This window comes from Cavia porcellus, unplaced genomic scaffold (genome assembly GCF_034190915.1).
Source record: "Cavia porcellus strain 051 isolate PalLab524CR breed Dunkin Hartley unplaced genomic scaffold, mCavPor4.1 scaffold_16, whole genome shotgun sequence".
NCBI lineage: Eukaryota > Metazoa > Chordata > Mammalia > Rodentia > Caviidae > Cavia > Cavia porcellus.
In genome coordinates, this window is record NW_026947499.1 from 66,404,544 (window position 1) to 66,425,336 (window position 20,793).

Consider the following 20,793-nt stretch of genomic DNA (forward strand, 5'->3'; position numbering starts at 1 on the left):
GCACACTGGCCTACAGGCCAAATCTCGTCTTCTGCTATTTTGTAAGTAGTTTTAATGGAACACAGTTCCATTAAATGTCCATTAATTTACATATTATCTTTAGCTAAGTAGTTATGACAAACTTTAAAGCCCACAAAATCTAAGGTATTCCTGGTCTGTCCTTTAAAAGGGCTGCCAACTCATGTTGTAGGTTATGGCTGCTGCTCTGTTAACCTGCAGACTGAGGTGTAGACAATGTGGAGCAGAACACTGGTTCATTTCAGACAGACATAGAGTAAGCAACAAATTACCTTTTTTTCTGCAGACCCCTAACATTTTGAGGAAGTTTATAATCATAGCATCATCACGCACCCTGGTATAGAAATTATAACCCAATTCTACTTACAAGGTGAGCGCCACTGAACACTGCCTCCTGCTTTGCCACTCACTCCTCTCTGGTCCTTGTCCCTGGCTCCCTGGCTTCAGCCCCTGGACTCCACACACCTGACAGATGTCAGCTACAGCACCCAAACCTCTCCTCTGCAGTCTGTATTCACTCCCTCAGCGAATGCATCAGCTTTATAGCTAAACAACAGTTCAACACTTATGCCCTCCAATTTTATATTCCAGACCTCGCCCTAAACTCTAAATTTGTTTAACTGTCAAATGTAGGAGATTTTCTTTTTAACCTTTTTGATCTAATATTACTCTTGCATTAATTAAAACAAAGGACTTTTCTTATGACCCAAATAAAACTCCTGCTCTGGCATCCAGACTTTCTGCAGACTTTCCCATCAGAGTATGTGGCAACTCTGCCATGACTGCCAATGCCAAACAATACCATTTCCCCCTTTTGTCCCATTTCTCCCATTTAAATGTTCAGCAAATCCTACTGGGTCTATCTTCAACATATACCTAAACTCTGTTTAGTATCTCTCACAGCCTCCAGAGTCACAATCTGGGTTAAGCCACCGTCACCTGTCACTTATGTTACTGTGGCCTCTGGCCTTACCCTACACAATCTATTCTTAACACTGTGGCTATGATAGTTCTTTAAATGCTAAAATCAGTTTGTTGTGTTTTTATAAATGTCTTCAACATGTTTCCAGATAAAAGTAGAAGCCTAGGTTCTTTCACACACTGCCCCTGCTCCCCTTACTCCATGGCTCCTGTCACTCCTCTCCCAGATCACAGCCACCAGCCACACTGCTGTCCATGCTGCTCCTGCGCTGTCCTTGTCTGCAATGCTCCTGCCTCAAAACCAGAATCCACACCCCCTGCAGGTCTTCGTTCCCATGACACCTACACCACCCCGTCAAGGCCCCCACCGGGTTTGGTTTTATCTATAGCACTTACCACACATGGCCTATAATATCTACTTCAATGTTTATTCATCATCTCCTTAGGCAGAAAGTCCCAGCAGACACAGACAATCAGCATTTTCTTTCAGAATGACCTTCCTAGTGTCTCCAACAGTTTCTGCACACACACAAGTCGCTAATACTGTATTTGTTGAATTGATAAATGAATTGTGAGATCAGAATCAGGTCCTCTCTGTACCTTACACTTCTAAGTTTCAAACTGAGGAACTAAGCACTTACTATAATGGGACAGAAATGCTGCAGTGAGGACTTAGACTCTGAGTCAAAACACTGCCTTATTCTCTAACAAATCTTTGCTTCTTTTCTCTCATTTACAGCAAAGGAAATAAAACACAGAAATCAAGAGGTCTAGAGTTCAACATAATTATATTTAGAGCTCTTGGGTAGAAAAGCCCTGTTTCAAAATCACAACTTTTTAAAAATATATTTTTTATGTACTACTTTTCCCCATCATAGAAGAATTTTGCCTCCAGGGAGTACATTTGTATGATGCACTGGCTTCCTATGAAATGAATAAAACATTCAACTGTAATTTTTAAAACAAAACAATTTACTCAAGAAGAACTAAGATCAGTCTTTTGAGACATGTATATGAATTCAGCTACTCTTCAACAAACTGCCTTTCATTTTTTCTGTTGCAAATGGTTCTTATAACTAAGAGGTTTTCCTGTTAATCACAGCTCCAAGACTCAGACATTAATAAAAATAACCATTTATCAAATTAATTAACTCTTTCAAGAGAGTTGAGCGTATCCGCAGATCAACACAGTGCAAATATCCCTGGGAAGAAGCCTACTTTTTATGACGCAGACACCATGTGTCTTCCGGTGATGAGAACAGGACATTCTGTTACAATGAGCACCTCTCACTCTCACCAGCTGAGATACAAATGGGACCCAAGATGTGGATATAAAATGTATCGCTTACATTGACCCAAATTAAATTTAAAATCTGTAGATTTTATAATAAGGCTCCCCCAGAACAATTTTGCTAAAGGGAAAAATTCCCCCCAAAACTAAAAAACTTGAGGAATAGTGCAGGGGAAGTAAGAGAACACTTTCTATTTAAATGCTGAAATGTCACATCTACCAAGCCTTCAAAAGTTACTTTGATATTTCTTTCTCCCTAAGGAGCTCATTACTTGTGTTTCTACTGACACATGCTTGCTCCCTTATTAAAGGTCTCTTTCTGGTGGGATCTCAGCAAGCTAATCATGCCATTTTCACAGTCAGCTAACAGGTATCCTTTGGTATGATAAAGCCATTTTAGTCATTTCAGGTAAACGTTTAAATTGTGTTAGAATTCTAATCATGACTTTCTTTTTTTATTACTTACCAAGTCCTAAAAGATCGACAGTGGGCTCTGCAGCTTTTTTAGGGCTGGTACTTTTTTTAGGCTCCAATTGTTGCTCTTCTTTCTTCTGTAGCTTTTAAAGTAAATAACCAAATTTATTAATTCTCTTAAAGAAAATAAATATTTTAAGCCTCAATTAATTATGCATAGTTAGTATAATAAAACATAAAATATGGTAAAATGCAGCCTTGAGCATTTATTATTATATAAAAAGTGAACACAGTCTCTTTTTTTGGAGTGCTGAAACTAAGGGCCTAAGTGCTAGGCAAGCATTCTACCACTGAACTACATCCCCAACTGCAAAGATGGTTCTTGAGCTTGCAATGATAATCCTTATATACTGGAAACGCAACATAGTGAATTTACTTAATTGTTCATTGTTCCTAACCATGTACATGAAATTACACTGTGTGAAGAAATGCATTTATTATTTGCTGGCTAACTTTAATGTACTCCTGTTAGTCAAAGCTGGGGAAGGTCTTGGAGTCTTCCTGAACACACTCTTAATCCCAAGAAAAACCCAGTGAAGTGGAATTTGATATTCGCTGTGGTCTGAATTTACAATGTTCCCCAAAAGTTTCATATATTCAGATTTGGGGCTTTTAGAAAATGACTGGATCGAGAGTTTTAAAAATGGCGGCTTACTAGGGGATTGGATGGAGAGTCTCTGTGGAGAAATCATATTAGATGCTAGAATATGACAACATGGAGAGAGCTAGAGGAATGGATATCGATTCTTATTAACCACGACAGCGTGGCTAGAGGATTTAAGGTTGTGCTGAGACTGCGGCTACTGGTAATGGGAGTCTGCAAATCCCACACCTTTAATGCAGCACACTGACCAGTGGATCCAAGAGGAAAAGCTGTACTGGCTTTTGGCGACTGCTGGAAATTAAGACCCGGGACCCAGTGAAGCAACCAGGACCGCCTGGCTGCACCGGAGGAGATTGTGAGAAGCTCCGGAGCTCTGAAGCCAGACACCGTGCAGTTTTCTGACCGTTCCGTACTGTGTTGGGAACGCAGAGCAGTGTGCAGTAGACCCAAGAGGAAGATCAACACTGAGTCCTGGTGAGTACTTAGGGACTGGGTCCCACGGCTGCTATGACTGGCTGGAAGACATCTTGGAATTGGGCAGAGCCCGCCACCACGGCAGCATCAGTAACATGGAGAATCTGGTGAGCGACATCTTGGAGTTGGGCAGAGACCAGCGCCATGACGGTGTCAGCGACACAGAGAGAACTAATGGAGGACATCTTGGAATTGGGCAGACCCAGTCCCGCAGTGACATTAGATAGTTGCTCCTGGCACAGAGAGGTCTGGTAAAGGACAGATGGGATTTGGGCAGAGCCCTGTGCCACGATGACATAAGTCAGTGGCTTCTGGCACAGAGAGAACTGGCAGGATCTGCTGGGGCTGAACCAAGCCTCTGGTTGGGACCCAATAAGCAGATACAAAATAGTCGCTACTCTGACATCCACAAAGTACAGCCTAACTTGCGGATTGACTGGCACAGAGGCTGGAGGCTAGCCTGCACCATCCCGCATCCCTGCCTACCCCAGATAACAGCAAATTGGGGAGGGCAGCAAAAACTCAAGTCAGCACACTTCTGAAAGGCCTTAAGCAATACGGAGAGGGCCAGAGACCCCCAGGGACACTCCAGTCTGAAAGAAACCAGAAACATGACAAGAGATAGAAATAAAAAAAAATCTCCAGCTGCCCAACATGAGAAAATAAGCCCAGGAGAAGTAAACACTGAAGAGAACAAGCACAGTAACCATCCAATACTGGACACAGCATCTGCCAAAATGAAAAAATACCTCCATGACCTCATAGATGAATTTAAAGCTGTACTCCTGATCCAAGTGAGGCAAGAAGATTAATTAAAGAAATAATAAGCTCCGCTCAAGAGAACACAGGTTGAAGAACGGAGGAAATCAGAAAAGAGAAACTTCTGAAGAATTTAAACATAACTTAGAATACATTGAAACAGATCCAAAGAAATTATCAAGAAACTAAAAACTCCATTGAACACTGGCAAAATGCCTTGACAGAAACTAAAGTTAGCCTTCTGAAACTTGAAGAGAGATTTATGATATATGGTCGTGAAAGAAAAGACCTCTTAAAAATAACAAAGAACCAGAAAGAAACAATTCAAAGGCTAGAAGATGACAAAAGGATACATAACTTAAGAATAAAGAATGTGAGTGAGGAAGCAGGAGCAACCAAAAATGAAATACAAAGAATATTCACAGATATATTAAAGCAAAATTTCCCATGTATAGCAAAAAGAAATGATATCCAGATAAAACAGGCATACAGAACACCAGCTACCTACACCCAGACATATAATAATCAAGATTCCAGAAATCCACCAAAAGAACAGAATATTAAAAGCAGCCAGGGAAAAGTAGCAGATTACCTACAATGAGAAAATTATCAAAATAACAACAGACTTATCAACACAAACTCTTAAATCGAGAAGGGAATGGGGAGAAATAGTCCAAGTCCTCAAAGAAAATAATTTGCAACCAAGACTCATATACCCATCAAAACTCTCTCTCAAAATGAATGGAGAAATAAGATGCTTCCAAGACAAGGAGGAACTGTGGTAGTTCGTGGCCACCAACCCAACCCTACAGAGAGTGCTGAAGGACATTCCAGAGAAAGAGAAGAAGGGATACCAGCATTCCAGCAACAGTGGCAGAGAGGCCTCAATGAATGGGGCAGACAGTGGAATGAGGGAGTAAGGTGGACAAATTATAGCAGTAAAGTGGAGTAGCAGACATGAGGCAGAGATGGTAAGCTATAATCTTTAGTATAGATAGCTTTGATGCACTATTAAAAAAAGGCAAGGTCATTGTTAATAGTGTATCAGGATTTAAAAGACACAGTAGTCTTATCGCCCTGTTTAGTTTGAATTTAATTTGTTCTGGTCTGTCCACTCATATCAGATTTGAGAGCACAGACATCTGACCCAAAAATAGCAGGTTATACCATGGTAACTATCCTTAATTTCCTATTAACTTAAACTGAAACCCTGTATTACTTACATTGTCTTACTATGACTGATCTTATTTGAATCCGATTCATTAGACCACGGTTTTGCCTTGGCTGATTTTATCTGAATTTGGTATGCTTGATAGTATCAACCCTAAAAGTAGAGGCAACTACTCTGAAGATGACAAGATCTAAAAGATATCCATACTGGTATTGATTATTAACAGCTCTCAAGCCCTACAATGTTTTCAAAGTTGTGTTTTTATAAAAATAGCTATGTAATACTATGCTTAACTATATTAAGCCCGATAATGTGGACAAGTCTATTGAAAATAACAAGAGAAAGCATAGTGACTATGGTAGATCACCTAATATTGTGGTCTTATGTGTCTTTTTCATTGCATGTTTTTCTAGGAATTTGTTTTGCTGTCTTGTTATGATTTGTTTTTCCCTGTAATACAGAGAGGATAGATACACATGTAGAAATTCACACATGAGAAGATTTTTTTAAAACTATTCATGGGAACAGATTACATAATTCAAGATGTAATGAACAGATACTCTGAAGAAGAAGAGACACTAAGAAACCCAATGCTAATTCTGTAGCATGATATAAAATCTAGCAATACTATTATTCACTGATCAGAGTGATATTAGTCTAGTCTCTTAAGTTCAATTTCAGCATATGTAAAGATAAGGGCAGCTACTACGAAGAGAATGAGGGACACTATGGTAGTTATTATTGACTTCCCCAATGTCAGATCTTGAAGACCTAAAAAGCCTTCATGATCCTGTAATGATTTGATTAGTTCTATACTATGCAGTATGTATTTAATGTGCGTGAAGATGGCAACAACTATTTGGAAGAAACTAGAGACAATTAGATAAACAGTGAAGATCTCCAGTGGACTTGCTTTGAAATCTGTATTTCTTTTTTTTGTCTTTTTTGTTTTTACCGGTACCAGGGATCGAACTCACGACTGCCTGCTTGCAAGGCAGGCACTTAATACTGCTGAGCTAAATCCCCAGCTCCTGAAATCTGTATTTCTTTAAATTGTTTTTTTTTTAACTGTTTTGTTCCATTTTGATGTTTAATCGTACCCTCTTTAAGATAAAAAACAAGTGTGTAGGACTGATAACCATATTACTATAAGACCTTGATGAACCTGGCAAGAGAATGGGTAATCTCCTCCTCCACACAGAGAACATCAGACAAGTTGAGAAGTGCACCAATAAGGCCTCCATCAACTTGGAGAACATTAAAAGGGCCTCAGCTGACACAAACACTATGGACAGGGAGAGCTGGTGACCTGCATCAACCTGAAGACATATCAAGAGCAGGAACTAAGAGTTGACCTACATCAATACTTCTAGGCTAGTCAGCCCAGAAAGAATATAGGACTCACCCAACAGGCCCTGTAAGAGGACTTCAGGTGACTGGCTTTCCTCTATATTGTGGTATCCAGCAATTGGATAAACATTAACCACACGGTAGGACCCTTAAACTCACACTACAGACAGTTGAGACTGTTGGGATTGAAAGACCAAATATTTACAAAAGGTGAAAATGACAAAATGAAAAGGCAAAATGCAATCTCAAACATCTAGTCCATCAGGAGCAAGTACAGGCAACACTGAAACAGAGTACTATAAAAGTCATACACCAGGAATCTCTGAAAAGATAGCAAATGAAGTAAAAGAAAACAAATCCATGAGGCTATAGAGGAAATAAAATTAGAAATAATGTTGTATATAAAGACAGAAATAACAGTCTTACTAAATAAGTTGCTCAACATAGTGAGAGAAGAAATAGATAAAAAATAGCAGAGCATGGGAAATTGATTGAAAATTTGAATGAACAATGCAGAAAACAAGCAGAATCCATAAAATAAATTCAAAGAGATACCCAAGAAACAAAAAACTCTATTGAAAGTTGGCAAAACCATTTAAATGAGGCTGAGAACAGAATTTCGGACCTTTTAGGACAGGATTGCAGATAGCAATCATGAAAGGATAGAACTTATAAAAACAACAAAGCAGCATGAAATGACAATCCAGCAGCTTCCAGATGATGCCAAGAAAAACAATACAAGATCAATGGGCATCAGTGAAGATGCAAGAGTCAATGCAAATGACACAACTAAACTATTCACAGAAGTAATGGCAGAAAATTTCCCACACATAGGGAAAAAAAACCTGATATACAAATAACTGAGGCATACAGAACACCAGTCACAACCAACATAAATCTACATCCAGACATATAATAATTAAGATCTCAGACAAACAGCATAGAAACAGAATACTAAAAGCTGTTAAGAGGAAAGACACAGCTTACCAACAAGGAAAGCCTATTAGAATTACGGCAGACTTTCTGGCACAAACCTTCAAGTTAACACGAGCTTGGAGTGAGGTTATTTCAAGCCCTGAAAGAAAACAACTTTCAACTCAAACTGATGTACCCAGAAAAACTGTTTTTTTTTAATTTATTGGGGAAACCAGACACTTCCATGACAAAGAACAACTAAAGGAATTCATGTCCACCAAACCAACCCTAGAAAGAGATAAAAATGACCACAATCTGCAGAAAAACAACAAAAAGAAATCATCAAGCTGGACAAGAAAATAAACAAGGGAGAAAAGCCAGAAACCAGCAATAGAAACACAACATGGCAAAGTCAAGCCAGTACATATCAGTGAATCCATAAATGTAAATGGGCTCAATTTACCTAGCAAAAGAAACAAGTTAACAGAATGGATCAAGAAACATGATCCCGGCTCCCTCTCTCTGCCTTTCTTTTCCAGCAATCAAGATCTTGGAAGGGATTAAACTCAGGACCGCGCCCTTGCTTATGCTGCTGAGCTAAATCCTCGACAAATATCACATTTTCTTTACCCATTCATCTGTTGATAGACATAATGAAGCAGCCTTGCAGGAAAGGTGACCTTAGATAGGCTGGAGACAGTGGTGACAGCGGTGGTCCTGTTACTTCAAGAGACTCGCATGTGGACAGCAGTTCCAGGCAGCAGCTGTTTGGTGAGGCCACAGTGCCTTACTCTCAAGCCTCTTAGTAGGATATCTTTACAACTAGTTTCAGCACATATTTAGCAGGATGTGATAGGGACAAACTGGGTTAGGAGTTTGCACACATTAGAGTTTTAAAACTAAATCTCTCTCAACGAAAAGCTGAGTTGCTTTTGGGGACCGCGGGAAACTGAGACCCAGATCGAGACTCCAAGTAGCAGCCAGTTCTGCACCGCTGCACCAGAGCGGATGTACAAAGCTCTGGCGATTCAAATCTAAACGGTGCACAGAAATCTGACCGGTCAGCGCTGAGCCGCGAGTGGGGGAAAAGTGGACAGGTTGGTGTGCGGCGGTCCCGGAATGAGGACTTGCACCGGACTCTGGTGAGTACAGAAAACCCCGCGGCTGCTGGGTTTGGCCAGAGAACAGCTGGCCCGCCACCACGGGGAAATCAATAACACAGAGTCTGGTGCAGACATATTAGCCTGGCGGCAGAAACCGCAGCTTGGTGACATCACCAGGTCCCCCTGTAGGGAGGGCTGGTGGAAGACATCTTGAGTCCTGGCAGAGCCTGATTACTTGCTGGCTTCAGCTCCACACAGAGAACTTAGTGGGAGCCATCTTGGTTTTGGGCAGATCTGCTTTTCTGGTGCTCCTATCACAGAGAGGTTTGGAAGAGAACGGCTGGGACCTGGGCAGAATCCTGTGCCATTACTCAGCTGCTTCTGATTCAAAGAGAACTGGCAGGAGCTACTGGGGCTAAACCAAGCCTCTGCTTGGGGCCCAATAAGCAGATACAAAATAGTCACAACTCAGTGACAACCAGAAAGTACAGCCTAATTTATGAACTAACTGACACAGAGGCTAGAGACTAGACTGTACCGCCCCTACATCCCAGCCTACCCCAGATAACAGCAAATTGGGGAGGACAGCAAAAACTCAAGCCAGCACGCTTCTGAAAGGCCCTAAGCAATTCGGAGAGGGCCAGAGAACTCCAGGACAGTCTGAAAGAAACCAGAAACATGACAAGAGATAAAAATAAAAAAAAATCTCCAGCTGTTCAACAGGAGAAATTAAACCCAAGAGAACTAAACACTGAAGAGAACAAGCACAGTAACCATCCTCTACTCGACACAGCATCAGCCGAAATTAAAAAGTACTTACATGATCTCATAGAGGAATTTAAAGATGTACTCCTGATCCAAGTGAGGCAAGATATAAAGAGATTAATTAAAGAAATGACAAGCCCCGCCCAAGAGAACACAGATGGAAGAACTGAGGAAATCAGAAAAGAAAGAGAAGCATCTGAAGAAGAATTTAAGCATAACTTAGAATACATGAAACAGATCCAAAGAGAATATCAGGAAACTAAGAACTCCATTGAATATTGGCAAAATGCCTTGACAGAAACTAAAGACAACCTTCTGAAACTTGAAGAGAGATTTAGGGCTTATGAACGTGAAAGAAAAAGCCTCTTAAAAATAACAAGGAACCAGAAAGAAGCAATTCTAAAACTGGAAGATGATAAAAAGATACATAACCTAAGAATAAAGAATGTGAGTGAGGAAGCAGGAACATCCAAAAATGAAATACAAAAAATATTCACAGAGATATTAAAGCAAAATTTCCCACGTATAGCAAAAAGAAATGATATCCAGATAAAAGAAGCATACAGAACGCCAGCTACCTACAACCAAAACAGATCTACGCCTAGGCATATAATAATCGAGATCCCAGAAATCCACCAAAAAAACAGAATATTAAAAGCAGCCAGAGAAAAGATGCAGGTTACCTATAACGGGAAATCTATCAAAATAACAGCAGACTTATCAACACAAACTCTTAAGTCAAGAAGGGAGTGGGGAGAAATATTCCAAGTCCTGAAGGAAAAAAATATGCAACCTAAGTTCATATATCCGTCAAAACTCTCTCTAAAAATTAATGAAGAAATAAGATACTTTCAAGACAAGGAGGAACTGTGGGAGTTCGTGGCCACCAATCCAACCCTACAGAGAGCGCTGAAGGACATTACAGAGAAAGAGAGGAAGAGATATCAGGATTACAGCTACAGTGGCAGAGAAGCCTCAGTGAACGGGGCAGACCATGGAATGAGGGAATAAGGTGGACAAATTATAGCAGAAAAGTGGAGCAGCAGACATGAGGCAGAGACGGTAAGCTAGTCTTTAGTAGAGACAGCTCTGAAACTATATTTAAAAAAAAAAAAAGCAGAGGTCATTGCTAATGGTGTATAACGATTTAAAAGACACAGTAGTCCTAGTGCCATATTTAGATTGAATTAAATTTGTTCTGGTCTGTCCACTCATATCAGATTTGAGGACACAGACCTCTAGAACCAAAAATAGCAGGTTATACCACGGTAACTATCCTTACTTTCCTATTGACTTAGGCTGAAATTCTGTATTACTTACATTGTCTTACTATGACTGATCTTAATTGTATCTGAATCATAAGACTATTGGTTGCCCTTGACTGATCCTATTTGAAATCGGTATGCGTGTTAGAATCAACCCTAAAAGTAGAGGAAACTACTCTGAGCATGACAAGATGTAAAGGATATCCATACTGGTATGAATCAGTAACAGCTCTCAAATACTACAATGCAGTCAAAGATAAGTTTTTATAAAAATAGGTGATAGTATGTTTAACTATAATAAGCCAGTATTGTCGACAAATCTATTGAAAATAACAAGAGAAAACATAGTAGCTACGGAAGATCATTTATATTATAGTTTTATAAGTCCTATCCATTGCATGTTTATCTAGGAAATTGTTTCGTTGTCTTGTTATGACTTGGTTTTCCCTATAATACAGAGAGGATAGGAACAAATACTCTGAGGAAGAGACCTGAAAAACCCGAGGCTTATTTTGTAGCATTATAATATAAATTCTAGCAATCTATTGCTTGCTGATTAAAATGACTCTGGACTGGTTTCTTCAGCTCAACTTCAGCATATGCAGAGATGGGGACGGCTACCACAAAGAGAATGAGAGATGCGATGGTAGTTGGTATTGTCTTCCCTAATTTGGAACTTGAGGACCTAAAAAGACTCCATCATCCTGTAATGATTTGATTAGTTCTATAATATGCAATAAGTATAGAAAGTGGGTGAAGTTAGGGACAACTATTTGTAAGAAGCTAGAGACAGTTAGATAAGGTAGATCTCCAGTGGACTTGCTTTGAAATCTGTATTTCTTTAAATTGTTTTTTAAATGTTCTGTTCTGTTTTGATATGGTTAACCTTATCCTCTTAGAGATGTAAAACAAATAGGTGGGACTGATAATCATATTACGGAGCTTTTGTTCGGCCATAGAGCAGAATGGTTTGTAGGGTCATTTTTTTGAATGTCATTCTATATACTTTAATTCTATAACCTGAACAGCCATTTCGAAGATGACAATTTGTAACTTATCAACTGGCAATTTCTTACCTTTTGTTTGTCTGTAATTTAGTATTATTTCTACCCTTTTTTTTTAAATCTCCATGTATTTTTTTTTCGTTTCCTTTTCTTTAAATTAAAAAAAAAAAAAAAAAAAAGAAACATGATCCCACAATATGCTGTATACAAGAAACACATCTGACCCAAAAGGAAACTCATAGATTAAAAGTCAAAGGATGGAAAACAGTATTCCATGCAACAGGAACCCAGAAAAAAGCAAAGGTAACTATTCTATTTGCAGACAATGTGAACTACAAACTTAAAATGATTAAAAGAGATAAAAAAGGTCACTACATACTCAATAGTGGAAAAATTCAGGAGGAATACCTCACAATTATAAATATGTATGCAGCAAATTACAGGAACACAAAATTATATAAAACATATACTAATGGACATGAAAAACCAAATTCACAAGAACACAATTATAACAGGAGACCTTAAGACCCACTGTCGCAGAGATGAATCAACTAGACAAAAAGTCTGCAAAGAAATAATAGAACTGAATCATACCTGCGAGCAACTGGACTTAGTAGATGCTTACACAATGTTCCACCCAACCACATCAGAAGACATATTCTTCTCAGCTGTGCATGGGACATTCTCCAAAACAGACCATATATTAACCCATAAAACATTCTTAAGTAACCGCAAAGGTATTGAAATTATCATGCATAATATCTGACCATAGCTCACTGAAATTGGAAATTAATGGCAAAAGAAATCACAAAACCTGCATAAATACATGGAATTAAATAACCTTTTGAACAACCAGTGGGCTACCGATGAAATTCAAAAAGTAAAGCAATACCCACAATTCAATGAAAATGCAGAAACAAAATACTGTAATTTGTGGGATGCAATGAAAGTGGTGTTAAGAAGGAAATATATAGCAATAGATTGTCATACGAAGAAAACAGAATGAACACAAATAAACAACCTAATGCTTCCTCTCAGGCTTCTAGAAAAAGAAGAGCAAGCTAAACCCAAAGCTCATACAAGAGAGGAAATTGTAAAGATTAGAGCAGAAATTAATGCAACTGAAACTAAAAAAAAAAAAAAAACAACAAAGAATTAATGAATCAAAAAGCTGTTTTTTGAGAGAATAAACAAAACTGACAAAAAATTCTAGCTAACCTTATAAAGAAAAAGAAAGAAAAAGCCCAAATTCACACAATAAGGACTGAAATTACTAGATTCTGTGGAAATTCAAAAGATCATGAATACTTACTTTGAAAACCTCTACTCACATAGAGTGGAAAACAGAGAGGAAATGGACAGATTTCTAGAAACATATGAACTACCAAAGCTCAACCAAGAAGATACAGCAATTGTGAATAACCCAGTATCAGTTATTGAAATTGGAAACATAATTAAAAACTTACCAACAAAGAAAAGCACAGGTCCTGATGGATTCACGGCTGAATTCTACAAGAAATTTAGAGAAGATTTGATGCCAATACTCCTTAAACTCTTCAATGAAATTGAAAAGGAAGCAATCCTCCCTAAATCACTCCTGGAGGCAAGTATTACTCTCATACCAAAACGAGAGAAAGCCCCAAGCAAAAAGGAGAACTATAGGCCAATCTCACTAATGAACATTGATGCAAAGATTTTCAATAAAATACTGGCCAACACAATGCAGCAAATCATCAAGAAGATTATGCATCATGACCAAGTGGGATTCATCTCAAGAATGCTTGGTTTAACATACGCAAATCAATAAATTTAATATACCACCATCAACAGAGCCAAAAACAAAAACCGTATGCTCATCTCAATAGACGCAGAAAAAGCTTTCAATAAAGTCCAACATGTTTATGTTAAAAACCCTTTAGAAACTCTGAACACATGGTGTCTACCTCAATCTTATAAAGGCCATCTATGACAAACCAACAGCCAACATTATACTAAATGGACAAAAACTGAAAGCTTTCACACTAAAATCAGGAACAAGACAAGGATGTTCACTATCACCACTCCTATTCAATATAGTTCTGGAAACACTAGCCAGAGTAATCAGATGAGAGAGAAATAAAAGGAAGAAAGATAGGAAAGGGAGAAGTTAAATTATCACTATTTGCAGATGACATGATATTCTATATAGAAGACCCAAGTAACTCTATTAAAAGACTATTAGAAGTAATAAATTCAGCAGTTAGCTGCATACAAAGTCAACGCTCAAAAATCAATAGCATTCCTGTACACAAACAAAAAACTCACCGAGAGAGAAATTATGGAAATATCGCCCTTCACAATAGCATCTTAAAAAATGAAATATTTAGGAATCAACCTAAGAATGTAAAATACCTATATGCTGAAAATTATGCTACACTAAAAAAGTAGATTGAAGAGGACATTAGAAAATGGAAGAATATTCCTTGCTCTTGGGTAGGAAGAACCAACATTGTGAAAATGGCCATACTCCCAAAATTGTTATACAGATTTAAAGCAACCCCAATCAAAATACCATTAACATACCTCACAGATCTAGAGAAAATTCATTTGGAAACTAGAATAGCAAAGGCAATTCTGGGCAACAAAGGCAAAGCAGGAGGCATCTCAATTCCTGGCTTGAAACTATACTACAAAACTACAATGATAAAATCAGCATGGTACTGAGAAAGAAATAGACCTGAGGATCAATGGAACAGATTAGAAGATGCAAACACAACTACAAAGCACTCAGCCACCTGATATTTGACAAAGGTGCTAAACATGTTCACTGGAAGAAGGATAGCCTCTTCAATAAATGGTGTTGGAAAAATTGGCTCTCCACAGGCCGAAGACTGAAACTAGATCCATGCCTATCACCATTCACAAAGTCTAAATGGATCAAAGTCTAAATGGATCAAAGACCTAAATATTAAAACAGAAAAACTGAATCTACTGGAAGACAAGGTAGGTAGAAGTCTTAGTTAGAGACATAGGGATAGGCAGAGAATCTATGAACAAAACGCAAACACTTTAAAGAATCAACAACTGGGATCTCATATTACTGAAAAGTTTCTGCACTTCTAAAGAAATCACCAACAGAGTGAAAAAAGGAAAACCATAGATGGGAAAGAATTTTAACTAGCAATCCCTCATAGGACTTATATCCAGAACATATAAAGAATTGAAGAATATTAAGCCCCCTAAATTCAAAGACCCTCTCCAGAAATGGGCATCTGAGATGAATACACAGTTCTCAGAGAAGATATACAAATGCCAAATAAATACATGAAGAAATGTTCACCATCACTGGTCATTCAAGAAATGCAAATTAAAACAGCACTGAGATTTCATCTCACTCCAGAAAGAATAGCTGCCATCAAGAAATCAACTGGTAACAAATGTTGGGGAAAAAGGAACACTGTTCTACTGTTGATGGTACAACCACTATGGAAATCATTATGGAGAGTTCTCAGAAGACTAGGATTGGACATTCCATTCAACCTAGCTATTCTCTCCTGAGTATTTTCCCAGGAAAACTGGGAAAATGATATATGTCACATGATATATGTGCACCCATGTTCATAGCAGCACAATTTTTAATAGCTAAATCTTGGAAACAACCAAGATGCCTATCAACCACAGAGTGGATGAAAAAGATGTGGTATATTTATACAATGGAATATTCCTCAGCTATAAAAAATTTAGAATTATTACTTTTTCAACATAACATTTTTGTAGTTTTCAGGAACCCAAGTCACAGTTGTACATCCAAACTCCTTCTTGTAAAAAAATGTATCTAGGACATGACAATTATTGTATTCTCAAATCTTAAGTTCATGTCTCTAGGAAAATAAAACATTCATTTAACAATTCTCACACTATCCTAAAAACCATTTCTACACGCCAATTTAACTCAGAACTTAGTTGTTAAGATTTAACTTTGTGTTACTATTACAAATGTGTAATCCTTCCCATCCCATTTTCTAAATTGCCGAGGCTAGAGCTGAACGTGTTATCCTCCTGTCTCAGTCTTCCAGTTTGCTGGAACTGCATGTGTTATGCCTGGCTCAGATGTGCACTTTCTAAGAACATAGACCCACCTTTTTTTTTCTGTCATTACTGTCTCCTGCATTTTTTAATCAATTAGCCTACCATCATAGATAGCTATTCTTTAATAACCTTCTCAAATAAAGAAATGTTAGCTTGTAACTAATTACGTGAAAACATAATTTTCAGAAGTTTTAGTAAAACTGATTTCACATTCTCTGTTCTTTTACCTTTAAACTTCCAGTGTTGACTCATCCTGCTTAGCAAAAGGATTTCAAGAGCTACCATAAATGAATGAATGAATGAATGAATGAATGAAGAATGATTTCAAATAAAGCACAGATTTTATGGGGGAGGTTGAGACAGGGTCTCACTATGTAGTTCAGGCTAGCATTGAACTCATTATGTAGTTCAGGTTCAAACTCACAGCGGTCCTACTGCCTCAGCCTTGTGAGTGCAAGTGCTGAGATTACAGGCGTAAGTCACCACACTGGACTGAAAACAGATTTTTCATAGCAAAGAAAGCAATTCTTTTCAACTAATTAAACTATTAGAATTTCTTTCTCCTTCCTTCCATCTTCCTCCCCTTCTTCCTTCTTTCCTCTGTTCATTCACTACTGGACAACCTGTATTAGTATAAACATTCAGTTTAATAAAGGAATCTGAGGACCCAGTGACCATACACCTGGAAACTCCAAATACTATAAGGCAGGATCCTTGCAGCATCCTGGCAAAGGTATTCATTCACTGGTCACACCACTGTGTGGAATACGGTGGGAGGACTTCTTGTGCTTACCGAACACTTAAAACTCTAGTCAGAAAGCTTTAAATTGAAAATAAACAGAAAATTTAGCCAGATTTATTCACTCTGCAAATTAACTAAAATTTGGAGATTATATGCCAAATGGGGGGACTATTTAAATGCTTCTTTTATGCGATCCAAATTTAGAATTATTTCTCTGGTATCACTTCACTCAATTCTTTCACATAGTGAAGTGTTAAACAGAATTCAAACTTCTGAGGAATTCACTCCTAGTCAACGTTCTGTGGTCTAAGAATTTAGAACCCTTTCAATATAAAATGGTTTTTCAAGAAAACTCAAATCTAAATTCTGGTTTGTGATGGCCTTTGCCACCCAAGTAAAATTACTCTTTTAACAACTGCTTAGTAAAAAGCTATCCATCACTGCTTGAAAATGGAGAGAAAAAGCCAAATCAAATAACCCAGAGGCCTTTCAATAACTCCGACTCCTATCCACAGAACTCCCACAAACAATTGGGAAAATCTTTCCTTCCAGATGTCCACTATCTATGTTGTAAGAGTCTCTCTTCATTAGAGATTTTAGTTCCATTATAGTTTAAGTAAGTGCTCATTAACTATTTTCACAGGAAATGGGTAATAGAAAACACATGAGTAGTTATGCAGGGTAAACAAACGTTGCTCTAAAGACTCCTCTTTTTTGTTCCTGTTTGAGTCAAATTAAGAATGAGAAACATCCATGACCTAAACCTTACCACCCCAAATAGAGTTGGCTCTTTTGGTGAATTTCAATAGTGCAGTCATGAATTTTTCCTACAGCTGGCATCTGATAGTCTGTCCCACAAAGCAAAAAGGCAGAAGGGTCGATCACTTTAAATGCTATGTTTGTATCCTTGCATCCTCAATCTTGCTGCTGCAGTAACTTAATTCCATCAGTGCATGCAAAGCCAATTTTCGACATTTCCCTTTCGTGTCTTCATAGTAATCCAACTTCTACCTTGCACATATTAATCAGGAGCGTATAAACATTGAATTCAGATGATACTTTTCTTAACATATAAAGTTAAACATACGAAACTATCTTCATTATTTTTATTTTGAAATATTCAAGGAAAAGATTTATCTAAGTAAAAACCTATGTAAGTAAGCAATCATCCTACAATTCTACATGAGGTAATAATCTTTTAGAACCATGTGCACACATATACACATTTTCTGTACCATGTTCTTAAATGACTTGAATAAAAACTGAACATTCTCATTTACAATTAATACTACATATCTCTGCATAAAATAACAGAGAGAAATTATTTATTTTCCTAGTCCTAGAATAAGTAATTATATCTAAGAATATAAGACTCAGGAGATACATTTTATCTTACACATCAGTATTATACAGATTCACAAAAGCTAAAATGTGTGTTCCCCTAACACAAAGATATACAGTGCCTCAACATTTAAAAAAAATTTAAATACCTAAATGTTGTTTTATCCTATTATACTATACATTTAAAATAATGGTATTTCCATTAAATGGAGAACCAAACTCTAGTTCAAAAAATTACTACTTGCAGCCATTAAATCCTGTGTACTGCTAGGGCTGCTCAATATTGCAACATTACTAAAGCTGACAAGACAGATATTCAGTTCTTGACTCGAGAAAGATTATAAATGCCTTAGCTAGTGAGATAGGAAGAGACAGATCTCCTTTCCTTGCCATATTCTATAGTTCAATACTGAAAAATCAAACATTTAATGTTATCAAATTAAGAGCAGCTTTCTTCATTTCCCTCATTACAATAGCCATTGCAACAAGGAAATGTGATGGCCTTCCAATAACCCAGATTCAACAGAAAGGAAGTAGCAACACCCTGTCTTTTCCCTGAAGACTCTGTCCCATGGCCAATATGGTCTGCTTAGTTTCTTCTATTCTTTAAAACATACATACTTAATCTCAAAATTTAGAAGATTTAAGAATAAAAATAGTGTTGGGTATTATGGAACATAGCTGTAATCTCAGCATTTGTGGCTAAGGCAGAACAATCACTGTGAGATCCTGTCTCTAAATAAGTAAACAGACAGACACACAGACAGGTATCTTGCTAAGAATTACAAGCAAGGATTACTAAGTGGTAAACATGGCAATGCCTGGACAATCACATCTTCCCTCATATAGCTGTCACTCTTTTGATGTCTTGACAATTTGTTTGTTTAGACATGGTAAACAGTATGTGTAAAATTATTCTAAATTCTCCCCCTACTAAAAACACACTAGGGAATTTGCCTTTTAATAAGTGAAGAATGTTATGAGTGGGTAACTTCAGGCAAACTATAATTTATTAAGCGAAGTTTTCTAACAAAGCAACTTTATAAAATGTAATTTCTTTAAATTCATTTGAACAGATGTTTCATCCAAATTAATAAAGCTTGTATTAGCTGAAGCTTCGTTACTTAATCTCTTTGTGATTCAAGACACTACTCCATAGAACTGAAACAAAATTAGTTTCCAATTCCTACAATGACCACTATTTCCTATTCTTGTAACAGCTGAAACTCTGGATAATAATTCACTAGTCCTTAGTTGGCCAGTTGATGTAAATAACATTAATATATAAGAATAAGAAAGCTATAAAACTTTCTAAATCCTAGAATTTTCTTTAAAAATAGACTACATTTTATTATCTATAATCAGCCCAACATTCACACACTCATACAACTAGAAGAGACAGAATCTATTATGTTTGACACTCCTTTTAAAGTTAAGGAAACAAAGTCACAACATTTATCAAAAGCTCCGTAAGTACCTAAATGATAGAGGTTAATGTTCTGACAGGGCTATTTCTGCACAGAGTTGCATTTCACTGAATAATTTCTATTTATCTTAAATTAGTTTTCAAAATGAATACAGATTAGGCACCTCTAATACAAAATGCCAGTATACTCCAAAATCCAAAACTTTTGATTGCTGTTGTGATTCGGACTCAATACTTCCCCTTAAAAAAAGCTCACTATGTTGAATGCTTGGTTGTTGATAGGCTTACGGAGGTGACTAGAGAAGGGCTCTTAACTTACCAGTAGACTAACCCAATAATGAGATCACAATTTGATTATATTACTGGGATGTCCTAGAAACAGAAGCTGAGGACAACTGAGGGAACCAGGAGAGTATAGTCCTGAAACTATATCTGACCCCGGCCCATTGTCTCTGCCTTCTGGCTGCCATGAGGTAAGGTGCTTTGCTCCGCCACGCTCTTCTACCTCATTTCACACATCCACCAAAAGAACCAGTCAATCGTGGACAGAAACCTCTGAAATCATGAGCCCAAACAAATCTTTCCTACTTAAACTCATTTCCTCACATACTTTTTCTCAGTGATGAAAAGCTGGCTAACAAAATCACCAATGTGACACTACAAATGAAAATTCTGCACTTGATCTCATGTGACAAATTGAGCCAAAACACAGGTGCACAACACATGTTATTCAGCATCCCAAGGGGAAAGGACCCTCTCATTCCCTTCAACTATACTATATAGGTTGTTTCATGCACAAAATCACCAAAAAATACTGCATGTGACTACTTTCAGGCTATTTGTGTAAGAAACACAAGTGAACTATGTTTTGTTCGAGCTTAATCCTGTTTTAATGACCCATTAAAGTCACTCAACAGCACGCTATGACTCAACTCACTGTTGTACGTTCCCACTGTAGAGGGCAGCTATAATGTTACATATGCATCTGTATGAGTATGCTCTCACAACTGAACTATAGACAATCCTGTTTAAAACTATCTTATATGAGACATGTAATCACTCACATAACTTTACTCCAAACATCTCATTTATTCAGAATTTT

General features: G+C 37.6%; 1 protein-coding gene across 7 annotated transcripts in view; it reads right to left on the reverse strand.

Moving 5' to 3' along the window:
- The window catches only part of Smap1 (small ArfGAP 1), a 171,799-nt gene that overhangs the window by 21,113 nt on the left and 129,893 nt on the right, over positions 1-20,793 (reverse strand). For all 7 annotated transcript variants that reach the window (XM_063227007.1, XM_063227008.1, XM_063227014.1 and 4 more), the window contains one exon: positions 2,697-2,787. In XM_063227007.1, coding sequence (XP_063083077.1) covers positions 2,697-2,787 — 91 coding nt within the window. The remainder of the gene's footprint in view (positions 1-2,696; positions 2,788-20,793) is intronic.